Source organism: Solanum stenotomum, chromosome 1 (assembly GCF_019186545.1).
Source record: "Solanum stenotomum isolate F172 chromosome 1, ASM1918654v1, whole genome shotgun sequence".
NCBI lineage: Eukaryota > Viridiplantae > Streptophyta > Magnoliopsida > Solanales > Solanaceae > Solanum > Solanum stenotomum.
In genome coordinates this window covers 23,614,370-23,635,006 of record NC_064282.1, presented here as the reverse complement: position 1 = coordinate 23,635,006, position 20,637 = coordinate 23,614,370, and the positions used below count along the sequence as shown (strand labels likewise).

At 30.4% G+C, this 20,637-nt stretch overlaps 2 protein-coding genes across 3 annotated transcripts; both read left to right on the top strand.

The window, feature by feature from the left end:
* Nucleotides 1-2,750: 2,750 nt before the first annotated feature.
* On the top strand, nt 2,751-12,573 carry LOC125844037 (nucleotide pyrophosphatase/phosphodiesterase-like). The gene is made up of 13 exons (XM_049523271.1): nt 2,751-3,104; nt 4,269-4,356; nt 7,618-7,887; nt 8,651-8,759; nt 8,855-8,969; nt 9,096-9,228; nt 10,270-10,457; nt 10,688-10,874; nt 10,960-11,027; nt 11,251-11,347; nt 11,947-12,135; nt 12,247-12,327; nt 12,400-12,573. Exons 1-13 carry the CDS (start codon nt 2,767-2,769, stop codon nt 12,454-12,456), a joined length of 1,920 nt encoding a protein of 639 aa, XP_049379228.1. The 5' UTR covers nt 2,751-2,766; the 3' UTR covers nt 12,457-12,573.
* An 870-nt stretch (nt 12,574-13,443) lies between these two features.
* LOC125844084 (histone-lysine N-methyltransferase SUVR3) lies at nt 13,444-20,622 on the top strand. 2 transcript variants are annotated; one of them, XR_007444109.1, is made up of 4 exons: nt 13,444-14,040; nt 17,016-17,413; nt 19,085-20,147; nt 20,218-20,622. XR_007444109.1 is itself a non-coding variant. In XM_049523329.1 (3 exons), the coding sequence occupies exons 1-2, from the start codon at nt 13,446-13,448 to the stop codon at nt 17,402-17,404; spliced, it is 984 nt and encodes a 327-aa protein (XP_049379286.1). In that variant the 5' UTR covers nt 13,444-13,445; the 3' UTR covers nt 17,405-17,413; nt 19,085-20,622. The 2 variants fall into 2 exon arrangements, 1 of the variants encoding a protein (XP_049379286.1); XM_049523329.1 differs by having other exon boundaries at nt 19,085-20,622.
* The last annotated feature ends 15 nt before the right edge of the window (nt 20,623-20,637 follow it).

Below are 20,637 nucleotides of genomic sequence, written 5' to 3'. Positions count from 1 at the left end.
CATCATGTTTTATTTATGATTATCGTTTATTTTCGATTACTTTAAAATTTATTGTAAGCAAGCTATTCTTGTTGTGGTTACCCATATGATAATCTCTCAAGAAGTTCTTAATTAACTTGTTTTCTTTTTAAGCACCTGATATTAAATTCAATTAAACATACCTACGTAACTGTAATTATTCATTGAACTTCTAAAATTAAGTGGACTATGAGTAAAAGATTATTCATCTCTAAAATTAGGTCATATTCAAATAAAATTAATGTATTAGGCCTATCTTGATTAATTGATACCTCCACAGCTCTCTCCAACTTGACAAACTGGAAATAAATTATTTTTCTACCTTTAAATTCTATTTTTTGTTTCATTCATATATTTTTTTTAATATTAACTCGATCTTTATAGTACCTTCCATGTTTATCAAAAAAAATTGTGACAGAGTGATTAATAATTCTTTATTATCAATAAAAAATTTCAAGTTCATATCTTAAATATAAAATCGACTTTTATTAGAAAATACTTGCATTAAGACCCAACGTGAATACCTAAAATTGGGTGGAAACGAACCTTCATAAAACCAAACGTTGATTTTATGTGTTTCCACACATGTTTGTGGAAAAAAACTTAAAAACTCTAATGTTAGCTTCATGTACACCACTTTTATTTTTGCATTTTAAAGAATATTAAAGTTTAATATATTGTCTCACTATTTTTATGTGATATGCAATGGCATATTTAGAGAAATGTTTCATATACTTCACTTTTTTTTCTTTTTTTTTTTGCATTTGAAGAATGATATTCATTATTTATAATTAATTTGATGTAATATCCTCATAATTTAGGTATTTCCATAATTGTGTTTAATTTTTTCTTATACCTCTTTAGTTATTTTAACTTGTTTAGTTTTATTTTTAAAAATAATTGATAAAAATTATTAACATGACACTTTATCTTTTTTGTTTTACAATTTGTTTCCTTAAAATTTCCTATTTAATTGATCATTAACGCAATTTAATTGTTTTCCTTTTCATTCATTAGTCATAAAATATTTTTCTCCACCATAGATTCATTTGCTATTAAGATCAATATCAAGAAATTATTTACTTAATTAAACAATCAAACACGAGAAAATCCAAACGGATTTGCTTTAAATAAAGGCGATAAACTTTAATGTTTTTGATGCAGATAATAAAGAATATTAATTATTGATACAGATGAAATATATAATTATTGTTATCTGATTTTATTGAATGCCTACTACGACTACTACTTCTTTTTAGAAAAAGTCTAGGTCATATTATCATAATAAAATACTCGCTCCGTTCACTTTTTAATTGTTCAATATTTTAAAAATATCTTTCATTTTTTAATTTTTTTTTACATGTCATTATGAACATAATAAGATTTTTTTTTCTATTTTATCTTTTACATTAATTATTTATTCCCAAAGCCATTTTCAAGACATAAAGACTATATACATTAATTAATATAAGTATTATGATAAAAAAAAAATCATATTAATCATTAGTTTTTGAGGAACTGAATAAATAAAAATGTACGGAGGGAATATTTATACTAAAATACCAAAATTTATTGGTCAAAGGTGATTTAGTTAATTTGCACTAAAATACCAAAGGAGTATTCAAGTTTCACATCATGCTTTCACACGTATATAGGTAGGCTTGATCTATGATGTAAGCTAATTCTAGTTTCAAGAACTGAAAAAAATAATATTAAATATAGTATACATGGACTATGATTTTTTAAATTTTTTTAATAAAAATCAATATAATTTAACTTGATATAACATATTCTTATTCTACTTTTCAGGCGATTATATATAGTTTTTTCATTTCATAATTAACTGTTATTTTAGTTTATTTTATGTCTATTAATAAAAAACTATAAACATAGGGTTTTGTTAGATACGAATGAAAGAAAGTATTTTTCAAAAATTGTGTTTCTATTTTTTATGTTCGATTGGTTAAAAATTTTAAAAATATTCTCTTTAGAAAAACAAACTCTTTAAATGACTTAATAAAAGTAGGAAAAATAAGTGACATTGTTTTCTCCCACCTCACCCCCACATCCACCAATTCTTATAATTTTGTGTTAGATATGTACGAATATTTTTAACATTAGATTTATTGCTTATATACCGTATACAAAAAATAGAAGAAGCAAAAGACCATTGATGTTTAAAAGATTATTTTCTTGAAAATTATTTTTCTCCATATCGAACACACTTAAGATATAGTTTATTAAGTCATTCCTATTTATTAGATGTTTCTTGAGAATTAAATACTATTAAAAATAATTAATCTTTTAATATAATTGTATAACTGAAAATGACTACTATTTTTATCTTAAATTTCTAAACTGACTTGCTATGAAAAATAATCTATTTGCTATATGTCAACTAATAACATGCTTGATCAAACTTTTAAAATTTATTTTTTCAAAAGGACTTTTATCATAAGTATTTACTTTTGAAAAAATAATTCTAAAGAATAGCAATTTGTTTTTCCAAATATCTAAAATAAGCATTTTTTCCAATTGACTTTCTTAAAATATGATTAATCACACTATTTATCTTATCATGTACTCCTATACAATATCAAAACACATAACTCAAAAGTCTCAAACTCATAAAAAAGGAAACTTTTTTTATTTTTTTATTTTTTTATTTTTAGAAAAAACAACATGACACCTATAAATATCCATCCTTTTCATTTTCATTTAATAAGCCCCTCATCAATATTCTCTCCCATGGCTTCTTCTTTCTCCAATTATTTCAAAATTTTATCATCAATTCTATTTTTCATAATTTTCTTCACTTCTCATTCTTTTTCTTCTTCAAATTATTCTTTATCAAATATAGTTATAAATTCAACTTCTGAATTTATTAACCATACTGCCATATCCGAATTCCGAATACTGAACCGAAGAATTTTATCCAAATGCCCCGACCCGAACCCGTATTTAAGTATAACTACTGCCTCAAATTCAAGCCTTTCTGATGAATCTTTTGTTACTGTTCATGTTTCTGGAGTTTTGGTTCCTTCAAAAGGAGATTGGGTTGGCATGATCTCACCTTCGTATTCTGAGTAAGTTTAATTTATATACGCTGACAGTTTATATATAATATAATGACTAGAAGTTGATTCAGAATTTAAGTTTGACTATTTATTTCAATTTTTGTGATTTTTTTTTACATGTGAATATTATTCAGTTTTTACTATTTGTTTTGATTTTTGTGAATTTTTACATGTAAATGTTATCGATTATGAGTTTTACTATTTATTTCAATTTTCTTGAATTTTTATATATAAATTTTATTGATTATGAGTTTTACTATTTATTTCAATTTTCATAAATTTTTTATATGTAAATTTTATCGATTATGAGTTTTATTATGTGTTTAAATTTTCATGAAATTTTTATATATACATTTTATTGATTATGAGTTTTACTATATATTTCAATTTTCATAAATTTTTTATATGTAAAATTTATCGATAATGAGTTTTACTATTTATTTCAATTTTCATGAATTTTTTATATGTAAATTTTATTGATTATGAGTTTTACTATTTGTGTTAATTTTCGTGAGTTTTTTATACGTAAGTTTTATCGATATGCCACATTTGTCTCTCTGGTAATGACATAGTTTTTTTTTTTGTTAGTAGGTAATAACTAAGTAAAATGATTGTGTAAATATTTTTTATATGATCAATAAATAGAATTTAAACTGAAAAATGAAAAGAATATGATGTTTTAACGATAGAAAATAGTGGTACACAAAACATCAACTCCTGAGAGAAAAATTATTCAATAGAATGTCTTTTTTTTCTTCTTATTTTTGTTATGGAAACATTTTCTCTTATTTATCCTCTATTTATCATGATTTGTTTTCCAAAAATATCTTTAAAGTACAATGGAATTTGATTATTTGAGGTTAAAAACCTTTTGTCTTTTCCTTTATTGGTGGGTCATTATTAAACCATTATCTACAAATTAGAAATATATATAAAAAAATGATGAATACATGGTGGAAAAAGACATAACTTTTTCTTAAAGTATACTTAACCAAGTGGAATAGAAAGTATACTAATTATTTTGCTATTTTCAATTATTAATAAAAAGAAGAAAAAAAAGAACATAGGAAGCATGTGAATAATGGAAGAAATGATACAATAATATTATATTATTTTTTATTCATTTAAATATTTATTAACTTTAGGTTTTTATTATAATATCTCATATTTCAGCACCTCAAGTTGCCCCTTTAATGCCTTACAATATCAACAGACTGGTGATTTCTCTGAACTTCCACTCCTTTGCCATTATCCAGTCAAGGTTAGTTTTCTTTAATCTCGACGATAAATCGTGTATGCAGTTATTTATAATTTTTTCTAATTTTAAAAAATGAATCCTTCAAAAATAGAATGAGTACACAGTTAATATCACAAGAAAATTGTCACATCCGAAGTTACATATATAATATAGAATTTATCGTACTTCGATGATTATTTTAATAAAATAAATAACTCTTAAGCTAATTAAAAAAGTGTTATAGTATAACAGAAAACTAAAAGTCATGGCTATATATTCTTATAAAAAAAAATGCACGCAAGTGTGAGTATGTGTGTGGGCACAAGTAACTTGGTACGTCACATATATTCTAACAAAAAAAAAGTAACATAATTAATAAAATTATTTTTCAACTTTCAAGTGGTACCTTATTTGAATAATAATAAGAAATAATTATTGAAAATATATTAAGAGACTAGAAAAAAGATTATCAGAATTGGAGAAAAAGATTAAAAGAAAAAGTGATGAATATTAATGTAGAGTTTCAGGTTAATAATTAGTCAAAATTTGGATGGATTATAATCTTATTATATATATCTCTGATCACATTCATTATATATCTTTAAATGAAGCGTCAATCTTCGATAACATGTGAATTTTGAAATCTTGAAGATAAGATATTATATCATTTGCTAACACAATTAGTATAAATAACCTAATCATGATATAAACTACTATATTGAAAAATTTGAAATAAGTCATGCAATGCCACTTCCTCAACTAACTTTATATAATTTGAATTTCATTCACCTCTTTTTTTTAAAAAAAATCTATCACCCAAAGTTTCCACCTTTTTACTTCACTTAAAATTGAAAATCGAAAAATATTTATTATCCGAGTAAATGCCTCTGGTCTACTTTGTACACTTCATTCACATCACTATTGATGCCCCACTATTTAATTCTAACTGTTTCTTCCCATGTAATATGTACACTCGTATCTACCTATTTTCTAGACCACCGACTTCTTATACTCCTTTCGTTCACTTTTAATTATCATGTTGCGGTTTTCAAAAGTTAATTTGATTAATTTTTAAAGTTAAATTAGATTATAATATTTCAATATTTTAAACAAAAAAATAGATATTCAAAAACTATACAAAAAATACTATAAATTGCAATTTTTTGCATATCAATATGATGAAAAAATACATCGTAAAATGTTAGTCAAAGTTCTTATAGTTTGACTCTAAAAAAGAAAACCATGACAATTAAAAGTGGACAGAAATAATATCATATAATAATTTTACAGTAAGAAATTAATTATCTCATAGATTTTAAATGAAGTCAGGCCACTTGTGAAAACATCATTCATGAACTTGATGTCATGATTAATTATCTCGATTACCGCAATAAAATAAATGTTAACAACCTGTTGGATGAGTGAAAATGATACATGTTCAAAGGTTCAAAGCTCATTAGAAGAATTAGATTGTGGATACCATTGAAACAAATAATGTTGATGATAAAGTTGAAGATGATACAATACCTTTGAAATTAGTTACGCGTAAGGAAACACTTATTGCATTTAGAACTCTCCATAATTTTATGGTGCAGTTCGAAAAGACAACACCAAAAGTTTTGGATGTAATAAGAAAAGTTAGAAATGAGTTTCAACTAGATTTAAATTTTAACAAAAAATAAAACACAATAGAGTCATATTTCACTAAATTGTCTTAGATATATTTATACTTTTAAAAAATTATTAATTTCTAATATTAATAGGACCATATATTTATACAGGGATCTTCTGAAAAAATACATTATCTTATTATCTTATCGAAATGAGTGATTTTTATATTGGCCCAAATCAAAATTAGAAAAAAATATTATCTTAAAGAAGTTATTAATTAACCGAGTATTAATTTAATAAGATTTTATTCTATTTCAATGAATCCTACCGTAATTTGCTAGCTGTGCCTAATTAATTCGTCACATCTCACTGTCATCCCTACTCATATTATTGACAAGAAATAAAAAGGAGATAAAGATGTGGGAATATACCTATTAATTGTAGTAGTATTAAATAATAGTAGTGTGAAGTGGTCACGCCTATATATATATATATCCACCAAAAGCGTACCACATTGAAATAAGTCATGCAATACTGCCTCCTTAACTAACTTTATGGTAACTTCATTCACATTATATTACGAGGAATTAAAATCTCTTAGTTGTTTATGAAATTTATAAAAATAAATAGAAGAAAATAATTTTTAAATTTTTTTTTATGTTTAATAATAAAGATTTCTTATGTGTTAAAATAAGCATTTCTAGTAAAAAAGTGTAAAATTAAATTATTATTTTTTTATAAATGATCTACAAAATAAATTTTTATTGCATCACTACATTCGAAAAATAAATACAGATCATAGTTAGACCCCACATTTTATTTTTTCATATTGATTGGTTGAAACTTCAAAGCTTTCCAACTGTTTGCTTTCAGCATTCAACACTTTTGTGCCGATTTTTTATTTGGCACCGTCTAGCTATATTATCATGTTCAAATTGACTTCTTTTTTTTCATGATTGATTTGGTAGACCTTTTTTTTTTGTGTGTGTAGAATAAATGTCTTAGATTTGTGATTCATGAAACATTACGTTACCATGACAACATCCATTTGAGAATATCTAATATTAGATACTCAGGGACGGAGCCACCTTGTAATCAGGGGTTCATTCAAATCTCCTTTAACAATTTTTTTTTTACTTATACTATTTATATATGGTTAAAATATATTTTTTATGTATTTATAGTAGATGTTGAACTCCCTTCATCTAGTTTGTGTGTCTACTTCTTCAGATTTTGAACTCTCTTAACTAGAGTTCTGGTTCCGCCATGACAGCTACTACCCCATTCATTTCAGTTTATATTTATATGATGACGTTTGACTGAACGTGAAATTATTTATAAGAAAAATCTTTTGGCACATAGCTAGCAAAAGTACTCTTTAAGTACTTGTGATCTTAAACATGACCATCCAATATAAATTGAAGATAATAAAAACTCGATAAAATAATTTAATATGCGCAAGCTAATTAAACATAACGTGGTTTTAATCGAAGAAAGTAGATGAAGCTCTCGTAATATCTGCATTTCCTTGACATTATATTGTTTTAATATCAGCATTAATTTCCTAGACATTATATTGTTTTAATCGGTAATAGTATATATGATAAGATCTGCGTACATCTTACCCTCCTAGTCCAGATGATATTGATTATTATTATGAATGCATGCATGCAGGCGCAATATTTAAGCAAAGATCCAGGCTACCTAAATTGCAAGAAGAAAGAATGCAAGAAACATGTAAAGGGAAGTTGTGAAGTGAGAACATGTAGTGCCTCACTCTCATTTCATGTTGTTAATTTTAGGACAGATATTGAGTTTGTGTTGTTTGCTGGTGGATTTGCAACTCCTTGTATCCTCAAAAGATCAAACAATAATTTGACCTTCACTAATCCTAAACAACCTTTATATGGACATCTCTCTAGCATTGACTCCACTGCAACTTCTGTAAGTACATCTGTTTACGTGACACTATTTCCTTATTAGTCGTATAAATGTTATGGAATATAATATTAATTGCAATAGTTACAAAATGTTACTATTCACTTACATGTTACGTTACATTATAATGACATGTTTAAAGTCAGAAGTTCGAAAAATCTTTTCATTTCTTGTTTAGATTGTATGTTTAGTTAAATAGGTTCATGTAAATTGAAATGAAAGGAGCATATATGTTTGAAGAATAAATAATGTAACTATAGGGAACTCTTATTTGTAAATTTTTCTTCCTTAGATCGAGCATAATTAATTGAGTTAATTAACTATTAGTACTCCCTCCGATCCGTCTCTATTTATTTGTTAAATATTTCTTAATTTGATTTTCCTGTTTTACTTGTCATTTATGACAAATCAAGGAAGGACAATTCCCCTCCCCCCGTTATACCCTCAATTTATTAACATTGAGTTAATGTCTTTGAAATTTGTAGCGAGTTAATATATTTGAGATCCTATCAATTTATTCAGTAAAATAGTAAACTCATTATACCAATTATTGTTTTCTTAATAGGCGTGTCAAGTCAAAATTTAACAAGTAAAAAGAAACAGATGAAGTACCATTTAGAATAGTCCAACTAGAATAGTTTATTTTTCTTATTTTAATTCCTTGGTTCGTGTTAATAACATATAACAACATATAATTTCATAAATGGAGTTTGAGTTTTGTGTTAATTATACCATATTGACCATTAATTGTTTTTGGCCCTATATTTAGATGAGAGTAACATGGGTTAGTGGTGATAAAGCACCTCAACAACTACAATATGGAGATGGAAAATCTCAAACATCACAAGTTTCTACCTTTACCCAAAAGGACATGTGCAGTAAGTTTTAATAAAACCATACTTAATTATAATATAATCATTTTAATAATCAAAATTAATTAAGATCATAACCATTTTGTTAATCTTTTAATTAGGTTCTATCTTAAAAAGTCCAGCCAAGGATTTTGGATGGCATGACCCTGGCTTCATTCATACAGCAATAATGACTGGCCTTAATCCTTCAACCACAAACTCCTACACATATGGAAGGTATATACCATTAGACAATATGTTACATATTATTAAGTCACGTTATTATCTTATCTGAAAGTTTAAATGATTCTATGTTTTTATAATGACGATATGTTTTTTTTTCTAATTACTCAACCAATATAGTGATTCAAGTGGTTGGAGTGAGAAAATTACCTTCAAAACACCACCAGCTGGTGGAACAGATGAGGTTAGATTTTTGGCATATGGTGATATGGGAAAAACTCCTAGAGATCCTTCTGCAGAACATTATATTCAGGTAATTATAATTAAATGTTTAATTAATATTCTATTAAGTCCTTAATTAATTATGAGTGTGTTGGGTATGAAGGAAAATATTTTTCTAAAAAAAAAAGAGATTTTCTTACTTATTTTTTTGTTTTTGGTTTGTAATGAGAAAATATTGTCTCTAAGACATTTAAGTATTCCCTCTGTCCCATATTAACTAATCACCTTTCTAAAAATACTTGTCCCAAATTATTTGATCACTTATTAAATCAAGATAAAATTAATTAAATTTTCTCCATTTTACCCCTGTAATTAATATTATCATCATGCTTAATGTTCTCATAATTTCTCTTTGGAGGCTTAAACAAAATTAAAGTTCCTAGAATTTATCTTTTCAAAAAGTTCATTAAATACTTAATTACTCCTTTGTACTCTTACTTTCATCCACTTTGGAGTACTTGTGACTTTTGTATGCCATATGTCATCATAAATTATTTTGATATCCATCAATATGGATAAAGGGTAAATTGGTCAAATTGATCATTTTATTTATGATTTCTTGAGTACCGTGTAAAATGAAAAGTGATAAGTTATTATGGGATGGAGGGAGTATAATCTAGGCAAATATTATAACCTCGAACCCAGACCCATCTCCCGACCCTGGCCTGACTCGGGATACGACATTGACCCAACCCCACTCCCAAATCTTGAGAGCCAACCCTGTTTAACTTGGTTGAGTCTCGAGTTGGAGATTTGGTCCCATGTCGATTCAAGGTCAGGTCCCATGTCGGTTTGTGGTTGGGGTTGGGTCACAAGTCAGATGGTGAGGTTGAAAGAGAGTTTAAAAAACGTTTCTCTACTTTTGGTAAAGAAGTCATTTTCCTTATATTGAAGCAATATAATAACTTCATTATGAAAAATAATTTCCAATGTCAACTAAACATGATAAAATTCAAAAAATATTTTTCAAAAAATATTTTCCTCCATACCGGTCACACATATATCATTTAACACTTACAATTTTGATTCAAATTAATTAATTATTGTGCATATATATTATATGTGTATTTAGCCAGGATCATTATCAGTGGTGAAAGCTATGGTTGATGAAGTATCATCTGGGAATGTTGATTCTGTATTCCACATTGGTGATATAAGTTATGCCACTGGATTTCTAGTAGAATGGGATTATTTTCTTCATCTAATCACTCCAATTGCCTCTCGTGTTTCATACATGACCGCTATCGGAAATCATGAAAGGTATATTCTATTACGTATTGAAATTAATTTCACGTATGATCACTGAATATAAATACCTATTAGGTATAACTTGAGAATCACCTCAAGTTTTTAATTCAGTCTGTTAACGAAAAAGGTAAATATACACTTTTTGTTAGATAATGAGGTTTTATATATACGTCCTAAATCACAAAGTTAAAAGGGCGTATAATTTTGAATTTTTTTTAATGTGAAAAAAAATATATATTCAGGGATTATATAGGTACAGGATCAGTATATGCAACACCAGATTCAGGTGGAGAATGTGGTGTGCCTTATGAAACTTATTTTCAAATGCCAACACAAGCTAAAGATAAGCCATGGTACTCTATTGAACAAGGAAGTGTTCACTTCACTGTTATTTCAACTGAACATGATTGGTCTCAAAACTCAGAGCAGGTATATAAGTCGATTTCTTAGTACGTATACATAGTCTGGATAAAAATTATTGAGTTCACGTATCTATATTAATTTGATCAAACAGTATGAATGGATGAAGAATGACATGGCTTCAGTTGATCGAACAAGAACACCTTGGTTAATTTTTACGGGGTAAGTAAATCATACACCTTTTATTTCTACTAAATTAACATGTTTGTTATTGCGTCAATTACAGACAAGTAGAGATCGACTATATAAGTGAAATAGTGGAAGGACTAGATGAGAAAATGTTACAACAATTTTGAAATAATAAAAGTTAATTACATAGTACTATTTATTTTTCCCTTCTTTTTTAATAATAATAATAATAATCATATGTTTGATTTCTTCATAGGCATCGACCCATGTATTCTTCTGTCACTGGTGGAATTCTTCAAAATGTTGATGATGATTTTGTCAAAGCTGTTGAGCCATTACTATTGGCAAACAAGGTAAGCTCTAATTACTTTATATGGATTGGAGAGTTATATACATTATCATGATTGGGTCGATCAAGCCAGATCACGTGTACAACAACAATAATATATATACCTAGTAAAATCCCATTCAGTGGGGTTGGGGAGGCTACATAGAGTGTACATAGACCTTATCACTACCTCGTTGAGGTAGAATGACTGTTTCCAAAAGACCCTCGACTCAAGTGCATCAAATCAAGTAAAAGAAGAAGAAAATAATGAGGAAAACATAAATAATAAGAAAAATAGTATAAAGTCTACAAGAAAAATATAATAACAACAACAAAGTAGTGTCATAATCGAAATACTGAATACAATATATAAACACCATATAACAAGAACTACAAGGGTACAACTTGTGCTACAACATGCACTGATAAGCCTAAACTTATGGAACGCAAGACAACACACTGTACCTCTACAAACCTTCTACCCTAATACGTGACCTTTACTCCTTCCTATCTAGAGTCATATCCTCGATAATATGAAGCTACACTATATATCGAGAAATTTCAAAAATGATTATCATTTTTATCAGATCGTCAATTAATTCGTTGCATGGAAAAACGTGCCAGGTTGATCTAGCATTATTTGGACATGTTCACAATTATGAGAGGACTTGTGCAGTATATCAAAAGGAATGTAAAGCATTGCCTACTAAAGATGCAAGTGGAATTGATACTTATGATAATACCAATTATAGTGCACCTGTTCATGCTGTTATTGGAATGGCTGGCTTTAGCTTGGACCAATTCCCTTCTCAGGTAATTAATTAAGTACAGCTCGACTCGTTTAAAATAACAACCGTACTTTATTCACTATAACAGTAAAGTTATAAAATTAAAGTAACTCAACGTTACTAATGATATACACAGGCTGATAAATGGAGTTTGGTAAGAAAGGCTGAATTTGGATACGTGCGAGTTCATGCAACAAGAAATTCATTGACTATTGAGGTGAGTGTTACAAATGTACATTTTTTGTTACACATCTTAGAATTTGCTAAATTTTTCTTTTCTATTTTGTAGTATGTGAATGCAAATACAAGAAAGTTGGAAGACAATTTTCAAATCACCAAAAACTGAGCAAAAGATGAAAAGAGAAACTACACTAGTACAGCAAATTGTGTAATACAAAGTATAGGGAAAGTTGTTTAAATTTATAGAATAGTACAAAAAAATTGTATTTTTATCTCTTATAGCAGCAACAATATCTCAAATAATTGGTTTTATAGCAAAAGTGTTTCTTTGTTGATTTTCAACGTCTAATATATATATATATATATATTTATTTATTTATTTATTTATTTTTATTTTTTACTATAGATCATATGAGGTGATCATGCATGAAGGCTCAACTCAATAGAAGCGGCAATAACTAAAAGAAGTACATAAGCATAAAATATATAACATGGTCTCTTAATTATACACTTACCAGTTTTAATTTTTTAAGTATTCAAAACTTATCAGGTTTGGTCCATTAACTATACACTTATCGATTTTAGTCATTTTAGTATTTAAAAACTTGTCAGATTTGTTCTTTGTCTATTGACCAAACTTGATAAGTTTTTAAATACTTACATGACTAAAACCGCTAAATGATAGTTAAGAGACTAAAATCGATATGTATAGTTAAGAGACTAAATTTAACAAGTTTTTAAATAGTTGAAGGACTAATTCCGATAAAAAAAAATAGTTTAATGAACCATTTTAGTGTAAAAGGAATTGGTAATATTTTCTCCATGAATACTTGGAGTCTTTTTAAGTTATATTATTATTTACCGAACTCCATACATTGAATTTAAGGGTACTATGATAAAAGGAAATAAGCAAAAATTCACATCAAGAGGTATAATTTTGATAGCTTCCGCAAATTATTTTAGAATATAATATACTTTTTTGTGTTGCATATTTTAAAAATTAATGATTTTTTTTTAGTGTTTATGATTAAATAGTTTTTCTATTGTTTTCATCAAATTTAATAAACATAGTAAATTGTTACTAATATTTATTGAACTATAAATCTGTTAAATTATGACATACATGAATCATCAAAAAAAAATTGAGTGGCAACAATGGACAAACAGCAGAGAACCGGCGAATTGGAAAAAGACGACGGCGCCGGATTATTCTGCCGGTTGGCCCATCTCGTTTTTCCATACTTAGAGCCTGCCTGTCTAGCCTCCGTTTCAGCAACCTGCAAGGTGTTACATGTAGTTTCCAAGACTATTACTTCCAGTCGAATCTCCGATGCTTCTAGAAACTTGGAGAATTACCCTATTCCTTTCTTCAACTCCGTCGACTCCGAACTTTACGCCAATTTCATCTATTCCCCTGTTCAGACCTTACCCACCTCTCCATCCATCCCCTGGGGAGGTGGAACGGGTCGGGTTAGGTCGGACCCGTTTATAGTCCGGGTGGAGGGTGCTTATGGGTGCGATTGTGAGAGTTGCGACTTGGACTCCAGTTCTAATTGCGCATGTATGGATTTTTCTGATTTGCCGACCCGAGAATGCGGGCCAAGTTGCGGTTGCGGGTTGGAGTGCGGTAATAGGTTAACTCAGAAAGGAATTTCAGTGAAGCTGAAGGTTGTGAAGGATAGGAGAAAAGGCTGGAGCTTGTGTGCTGCTGAATTCATTCCAAAAGGGAAATTCATATGCGAGTATACAGGTAAAAATTTTATGTTGTTGTTCAATAGGAATATGTTCAACAATGAGCTCATATGAACCCCTATTTATATCAATTATTACTATGTTTTAGATTGTGGATACTGCTAATATGCTTCTTCAATTGCTTATTATGTGGATGGGAACATTGACGACTCGATAAAGGTTGTCATTTAATGCTCAAATGGGTAGACCTATTTCAATCCTGTTGTCTCCCCGGAAGAAAGTTTAACCAACATGAGGTTTGAGATTGATTCTGATCTTAGGGAAAATTACTGACCAATAAAAAGCATCACTGAAAGAGTTGGTGAGATACTAGATATACCGATGAAACCATTGGTATTTGTTAATATGATAATGACAAATGATCTACGCAGGGACTAGTTGCTATTAAGGTTCTTTTTTTTTTTTTGGATTGGTTATTGAGATTCAGTTGTTATTACACTAGTTTTGGTGTTTGGTAGGAGTCTTCTTCTTAGAGTTGTATTTCAATAGAGGGATAAGTGTGACATTTTGAGAACCTTTAGTTTTAGACACCTGATTCACACAGAACAAAATGAAGCAGGAGAAATCAAATTATCCGTATTGGAACGAAATGGAGTCAAAACGAGCGGTGTGAACACAAAGGATTCATGTAGACAACTCTGACTATTTGGACTTGATGCATAATTGATTTTAACTTATATTGACCAGCATTTGGCCAAGAAACAAGCAAGACTTCGTGATATAAAGAAACAGGGGAATAAAGTAAAAAAGGTGACACCAATAAAAATCAAATATTCTCATGCTTCTGGCCATATGTTGCTTAAGGTGCTTAACTGAGGAAACTAAATGTGGTTTTTTCCTTGAAGGGAATATACTCCTCCATCCCATTTATGTGATGTACATTTATTGGGCACGGTGTTTAAGGCCTCATTTGTTTGCACTTAACGGAGGTTGAAGTGTGTATAAACCTGGAACTTTCTTCTGAAAGGCCTTCTCACTCTGAAGCGTTGAAGGTTAAAGTCAGCAGATAAGGCCTCATTCTTTTGGTTCTGTGAAAAGATTAGATGGTTAATCAATGTGAATTAAGAATGCAGTTCAAAATTTCAGTGAAGTACTGTACGGACAGTAGGGGTTAATACTTTGAGACTAAAATATGCCATCAAACTTTGAGAAAAGGCTCATCTATGCCATCCGTTAAAAGTTTGACTCATTTATGCCATTTCAGTTAATAAATAATGGCATGGATGAGCCTTTTCTCTAACGAAATGGCATAGATGAGCCAAACTTTTAACGGATGGGATTGATGAGCCTTTTCTCAGAGTTCGACGGTAGTGCCGGCAAAATGAGCCCATATTTTGGTAATCTGCCAAACCCGCCCATATTTTAATGGGTTGGGTGAGTGACTTTTTACATGGGTAAAATATGAGTTGATACCCATATTCAACCCATAAAAATATGGTTAAACTATGGGTAAAANTGTATAAACCTGGAACTTTCTTCTGAAAGGCCTTCTCACTCTGAAGCATTGAAGGTTAAAGTCAGCAGATAAGGCCTCATTCTTTTGGTTCTGTGAAAAGATTAGATGGTTAATCAATGTGAATTAAGAATGCAGTTCAAAATTTCAGTGAAGTACTGTACGGACAGTAGGGGTTAATACTTTGAGACTAAAATATGCCATCATACTTTGAGACTAAAATATGCCATCAAACTTTGATGCCATCCGTTAAAAGTTTGACTCATTTATGCCATTTCAGTTAACAAATAATGGCATGGATGAGCCTTTTCCCTAACGAAAATGACATAGATAAGCCAAACTTTTAACGGATGGGATTGATGAGCCTTTTGTCAAAGTTCGACGGTAGTGCCGGCAAAATGAGCCCATATTTTGGTAATCCGCCCAACCCGCCCATATTTTAATGGGTTGGGTGAGTGACTTTTTACATGGGTAAAATATGTTGATACCCATATTCAACCCATAAAAATATGGGTAAATATGGGTAAAATATGGATTAGCCAAATGGATTAAGCTTCTAACTTTTATTCACTCAAAATTCATGATATTACTTAAAATATTGTAACTTCTCTTCCTTTGAACTAATTATTTTTCTCTATAATTGAAAAGGTGAAGTCTTTGGTCCTCCAAAAATAAATATTTTAAATGTACATTTCTTTTGTTAATTATAATTATATTTTTTTATTTGTTTAATTATATATTGAATAATAAATAATAGTGTAAAATAAGCAAATCATATATTAGTATTGACATTGCTTAAAGTGCATTAACCATGTTTTAGTCCTAAAATGCAAATATTCAATTACTTTGAAATTAAAAATATTTTCCCCTTGTTATTACATAAATTTATTTATTATTTTTTATTGAAAAGTTATAGGATTTTTTTTTTGACTTTTATGATACAATAAAACTAAATGAAGCATTTTCAACTATTTTTCATCTTAAAAAGCCCTCTGCACAAGATTAAAATGAACCGCATTATCACTTTTTGCTATTGGTGTAGTTCAGAGTATATAGATGACCCTGTGGCTATTGTAGACATTCTAGGGTCCTTATAAAGGTGAAAGGAGGATCTAGGGATAGTTCTCTTTTTTTTCTTCTTTTCTTTTCTTTATCTTTTGTTTATTCCCAACACACATGTGTGGAGGGAGGATATGATGTAAATTTTTGGATACCAGCTTTGAGCTGATGATTAATATACAAATGTTACCTTTATCAAAAAAATAAAGCTAAATTGACTGTTCTCTTGAGAGTGGTGTCCACAATAATTGTTGAAATTGGTGAAGTTCTCTTGGCATTTCACTAAACAGTAAACACAGTATATATATGAATTTTCTCAAACTTCTCAAGACTTGAAAATTGTCAACGTGGACAAAATTATCTACGTTCTTGCTCTTTTTGTGCTGATGTGTACTTATAATGCTTCTTTTTGACAAACTGGTTCCTTTTTTGGGTTGTGATTTTCTTTTTTCTTTCCGAAGGAGAACTTTTGACCACTGAGGAAGCAAGAAATCGCCAGAGGCTATATGACAAACTTTCAAAGAGTGGCCACTTTTCGCCTGCACTCCTGGTTGTGAAGGAGCACCTTCCATCTGGAAATGCGTGTATGAGGATCAACATTGATGCTACCAGAATTGGCAATATTGCCCGCTTCATAAACCATTCCTGTGATGGTGGTAACCTTTCTACATTGATAGTGCGAAGTTCTGGAGCTCTGCTACCCAGAGTTTGCTTTTTGTCTTCCAGGGTCATTTTGGAAAATGAAGAGCTCGCTTTCAGTTATGGGGACACTACAGTAAACTCTATAGGCTCTCAATGCTTTTGCAGTAGTGCTTGTTGTTCTGGGATCCTTCCAGCAGAGCACACATGATGTAGTAAGGTAACATTTTGTTGCTTTAAACGTTGTGGTACCTTTATTCTTCGGCTTGTATTTAAGAAAATGAGGTCAATGCATGCCACTGTCAAGTTCAGCTATAGAGAACATGGCTTTGAGCGTAAAATGTTGTAATCTAGAAAAGATTGAAGAGACCATGGAAGGGAGGGGGTGTGGTGGAATGTGAAAGGTTCCTTCACTCTTTAAAATAAGTCTCGGGTCTGTGTCCTAGTAATGGAGTCCTCTTCGGTACGAAACACTAAATATAGTAGGCTTTCTACGGTGCTAGTCTGGATTAATGGGTATCAAAAATCAGATGCTTGAAGCAAAAGTAAAGGAGAAGATCAAATTTTATGATGTGTTCTGACAATAGATATTACATAAATTGNTTCACGACGGCGGCGGGTATCACAAAAAGAGATTTTTAGATAGGTTAGTATTAGTGTGAGTAATGAGTGTATCGGGTGGGTTAAACGGGTCATTGGGTGGATATTTGAATTTTGGGTTAAAAAATTAGTCAATCCGGGTCATGATGTAGGATTACGCCACGTGTACACAATGAGCGTTCCGTTAGTGGGAGGGGCAAATGTGCACCGATTATTGGACGGCAAGGGCTTTGATGTCCGAAAAGTATGACGAAGGGTATTGACATACCATTTTTGAAAGTTCGGGGGTATATTTGTCCTTTTTCCCAAAATTATAAAAGACGATAGTGTGATACAAGAATACATAAATTTAGTAAATCGACACAGATTTAATGAACTCCAAACTTAAACGGCTAGCTTTTTAGAGCTGGCAATGGCTAACGATTAATTTTTAATAAACTTAAAAAATTATAAAGTAATTAAGTAAGAATCTATAAAACATAAATAGAAAAGACTTGTATTAAAATATTTTATTAAAATATAATTTTTAGTACTTATAAAAAGAAAAGACTTGTAGTTTGATAGTCTATTAAATATAAAAAAAAATTGTAGTACTTATAGGCTATAGCTAGCAATGACTATTTTTTTTTCAAAATAAAAATTAATCTATGTAGCAACTATGTAAAGACAATTCTTAAATAAATTCAAGGCCAAAGCTTTTAAGTTTTTTAATAGAAATTTCAAATTTCACACACAAATACAAGCACCTAAAGAAGAACACCTAATCTACACAACCATCTTCTAGGAAGGGTTCCGTAAGAGCTAAACCTATAAGCAACTAATTATAAATTATCATACTAATAATTGTTGCCTATAAAGATTTTTTTGTAAATTTGTATAACTTCTTTGGGAATCTCTGTTGGAATTGGCAATAATTGTTGTTTTCATGAGTTCCATACTGTCATCGTTGTCGGTTATGAGCATCTCAGTGTATTCTTCTTCTTCTTGAGTGGTTAATTCAAGAAGAGAAGTAGTAAAAAAATACTATAGGAGTAGTGTTTAGATGAGGGAAAAAAATGTCAAAAACTCCACCCTAATCAACAGAAGTCCAGTTGGATTTTTCTCTCCAAGTAGAGGGATCAGGCAGGGAGGCCCCCTCTCCTCTTTCCTATTTATTTTGGCAATGGAAGGGCTTAGCTTGATGCTGGTAAAGGCAAAACAACTACAATGGGTTGATGGCTTTACTGTGAATGTTGGTACAATTGTCTCTGTTTCTCACTTTTTGCTGATGACACTCTTATATTCTGTGCAGCGGAGAAATCATCAGTCCTATACCTAAACCTCACACTTATGCTATTTGAGGCTATGTCTGGTCTTCACATCAATATGTCAAAAAGTATCATCTACCATATGAATGACGTATCAGAACTGAATATGCTAGTTGAGATCTGTAATAGTGTGATACAAAAGTTTGAAAAGAGGCTAGCCTCTTGGCAAAGACAATATCTATCCTTAAGAGGCAGGTTTATCCTTATCAATGGGGTCCTGAACAGCATACCAACCTATTTCATGTCACTCTTCCCTATAGCAGCCAAAATCCAAAATCAGTTAGACAGACTCGGGAGTACCTTCTTATGGGAGTGGTAACAGTCTTGCCACAAATTCCATCTAGTGAAATGACCTAAAGTCACACTTCCAAAACCATTGGGTGGACTAGGAGTGAAGGATCTGGCAGCCCACAATAGAAGCATGTTAATGAAATGGCACTGGAGATATAATTTGGAAGATCCCAGGCTATGGAAAGATGTCATCACAGCAAAATATGGAAGTCACTCTAACTGGACATCCAATTCAGTCACAATACCTCATGGCAAAGGAAGAGTATTTGAGCCATATATGGCAGGATTTTTCATCCAATACAGCTTTAGAAGTGGGAAATGGGGCAACCATCAAGTTTTGGAAGATAAATGGGTAGGGAACTCACCTCTAAAGCAAACCTTCCCATATAGTTTCCTTATTGCAGCCAATCAAAACTCCAGTATTGCATAGAATAGAGAGAACAACACCCAGAGCCCTCTTTTGAGTAGACATCTTCAAGATTGGGAAGTTGAGGACTTAATGACCCTCCTGAACTCTTTGCAGAACTTTACAGTGAACAATCACAATGCAGACGGGCAAAGTGGGGTAGCTCAAGAGAAGGGTCATAATCAGTCAAGTCAGCCTATGCACCTATGTGCTCCAGTAAGATGATTGATTTATGGCCTTGGAAGCTGATTTGGAGAAATTGACTCCCTACAAAAGTGATGTGCTTCAGCTGGACAATCTTAAAAGGAGCATGCTTGACTCAAGACAACCTCAGCAGTAGAAAAATCCAGGTAGTCAATAGATACCACATGTGTCAATCCAGTTTAGAATCTACCCCTCACCTCTTCATTCACTGTCCAGTTGCAGCAGATATTTGGTACACGTCTTTAACATTATCTAGACAGCAATGTGCTATGCCTTGCAAAGTCAAAGACTTTTATGATGGTGTCTCAAGAAAGTTGAGAAAGCTGTCAAGAAAATCTGGAATATGGTACCTGCATGTATTTTTTGGTGTTTTGACTTGAAAGAAACCACAGTTGTTTTGATGGTGTTTCAACTCCTATTGGTACTCCGAAAGGCAGATGTTTGGCTACCCTGTTTAGTTGGGCTAATCTTTCCCATGTAAATAACCCAACTTATTTTTGGAATTTGTCTATTTTCCAGAGCTCCTTTTTTACCCCTTTTTGTAATTTTTGCATCTTCTTCATGCCTCTATTAATATCTCACTTTATGGATATTTTGGTAATTCAACTTTACAACTTTATGCTCTTCCCAGTTTTA

Bases quoted from the DNA above. Each gene is read 5' to 3' on its own strand.
- LOC125844037 (XM_049523271.1), top strand. From the start codon at position 2,767: ATGGCTTCTTCTTTCTCCAATTATTTCAAAATTTTATCATCAATTCTA. The intron at 4,357-7,617 runs GTTAGTTTTCTT...GCATGCATGCAG, and splicing joins TTTGCCATTATCCAGTCAAG to GCGCAATATTTAAGCAAAGA. The intron at 10,875-10,959 runs GTATATAAGTCG...TTGATCAAACAG, and splicing joins GGTCTCAAAACTCAGAGCAG to TATGAATGGATGAAGAATGA.
- LOC125844084 (XM_049523329.1), top strand. From the start codon at position 13,446: ATGGACAAACAGCAGAGAACCGGCGAATTGGAAAAAGACGACGGCGCC. The intron at 14,041-17,015 runs GTAAAAATTTTA...TTCTTTCCGAAG, and splicing joins ATTCATATGCGAGTATACAG to GAGAACTTTTGACCACTGAG.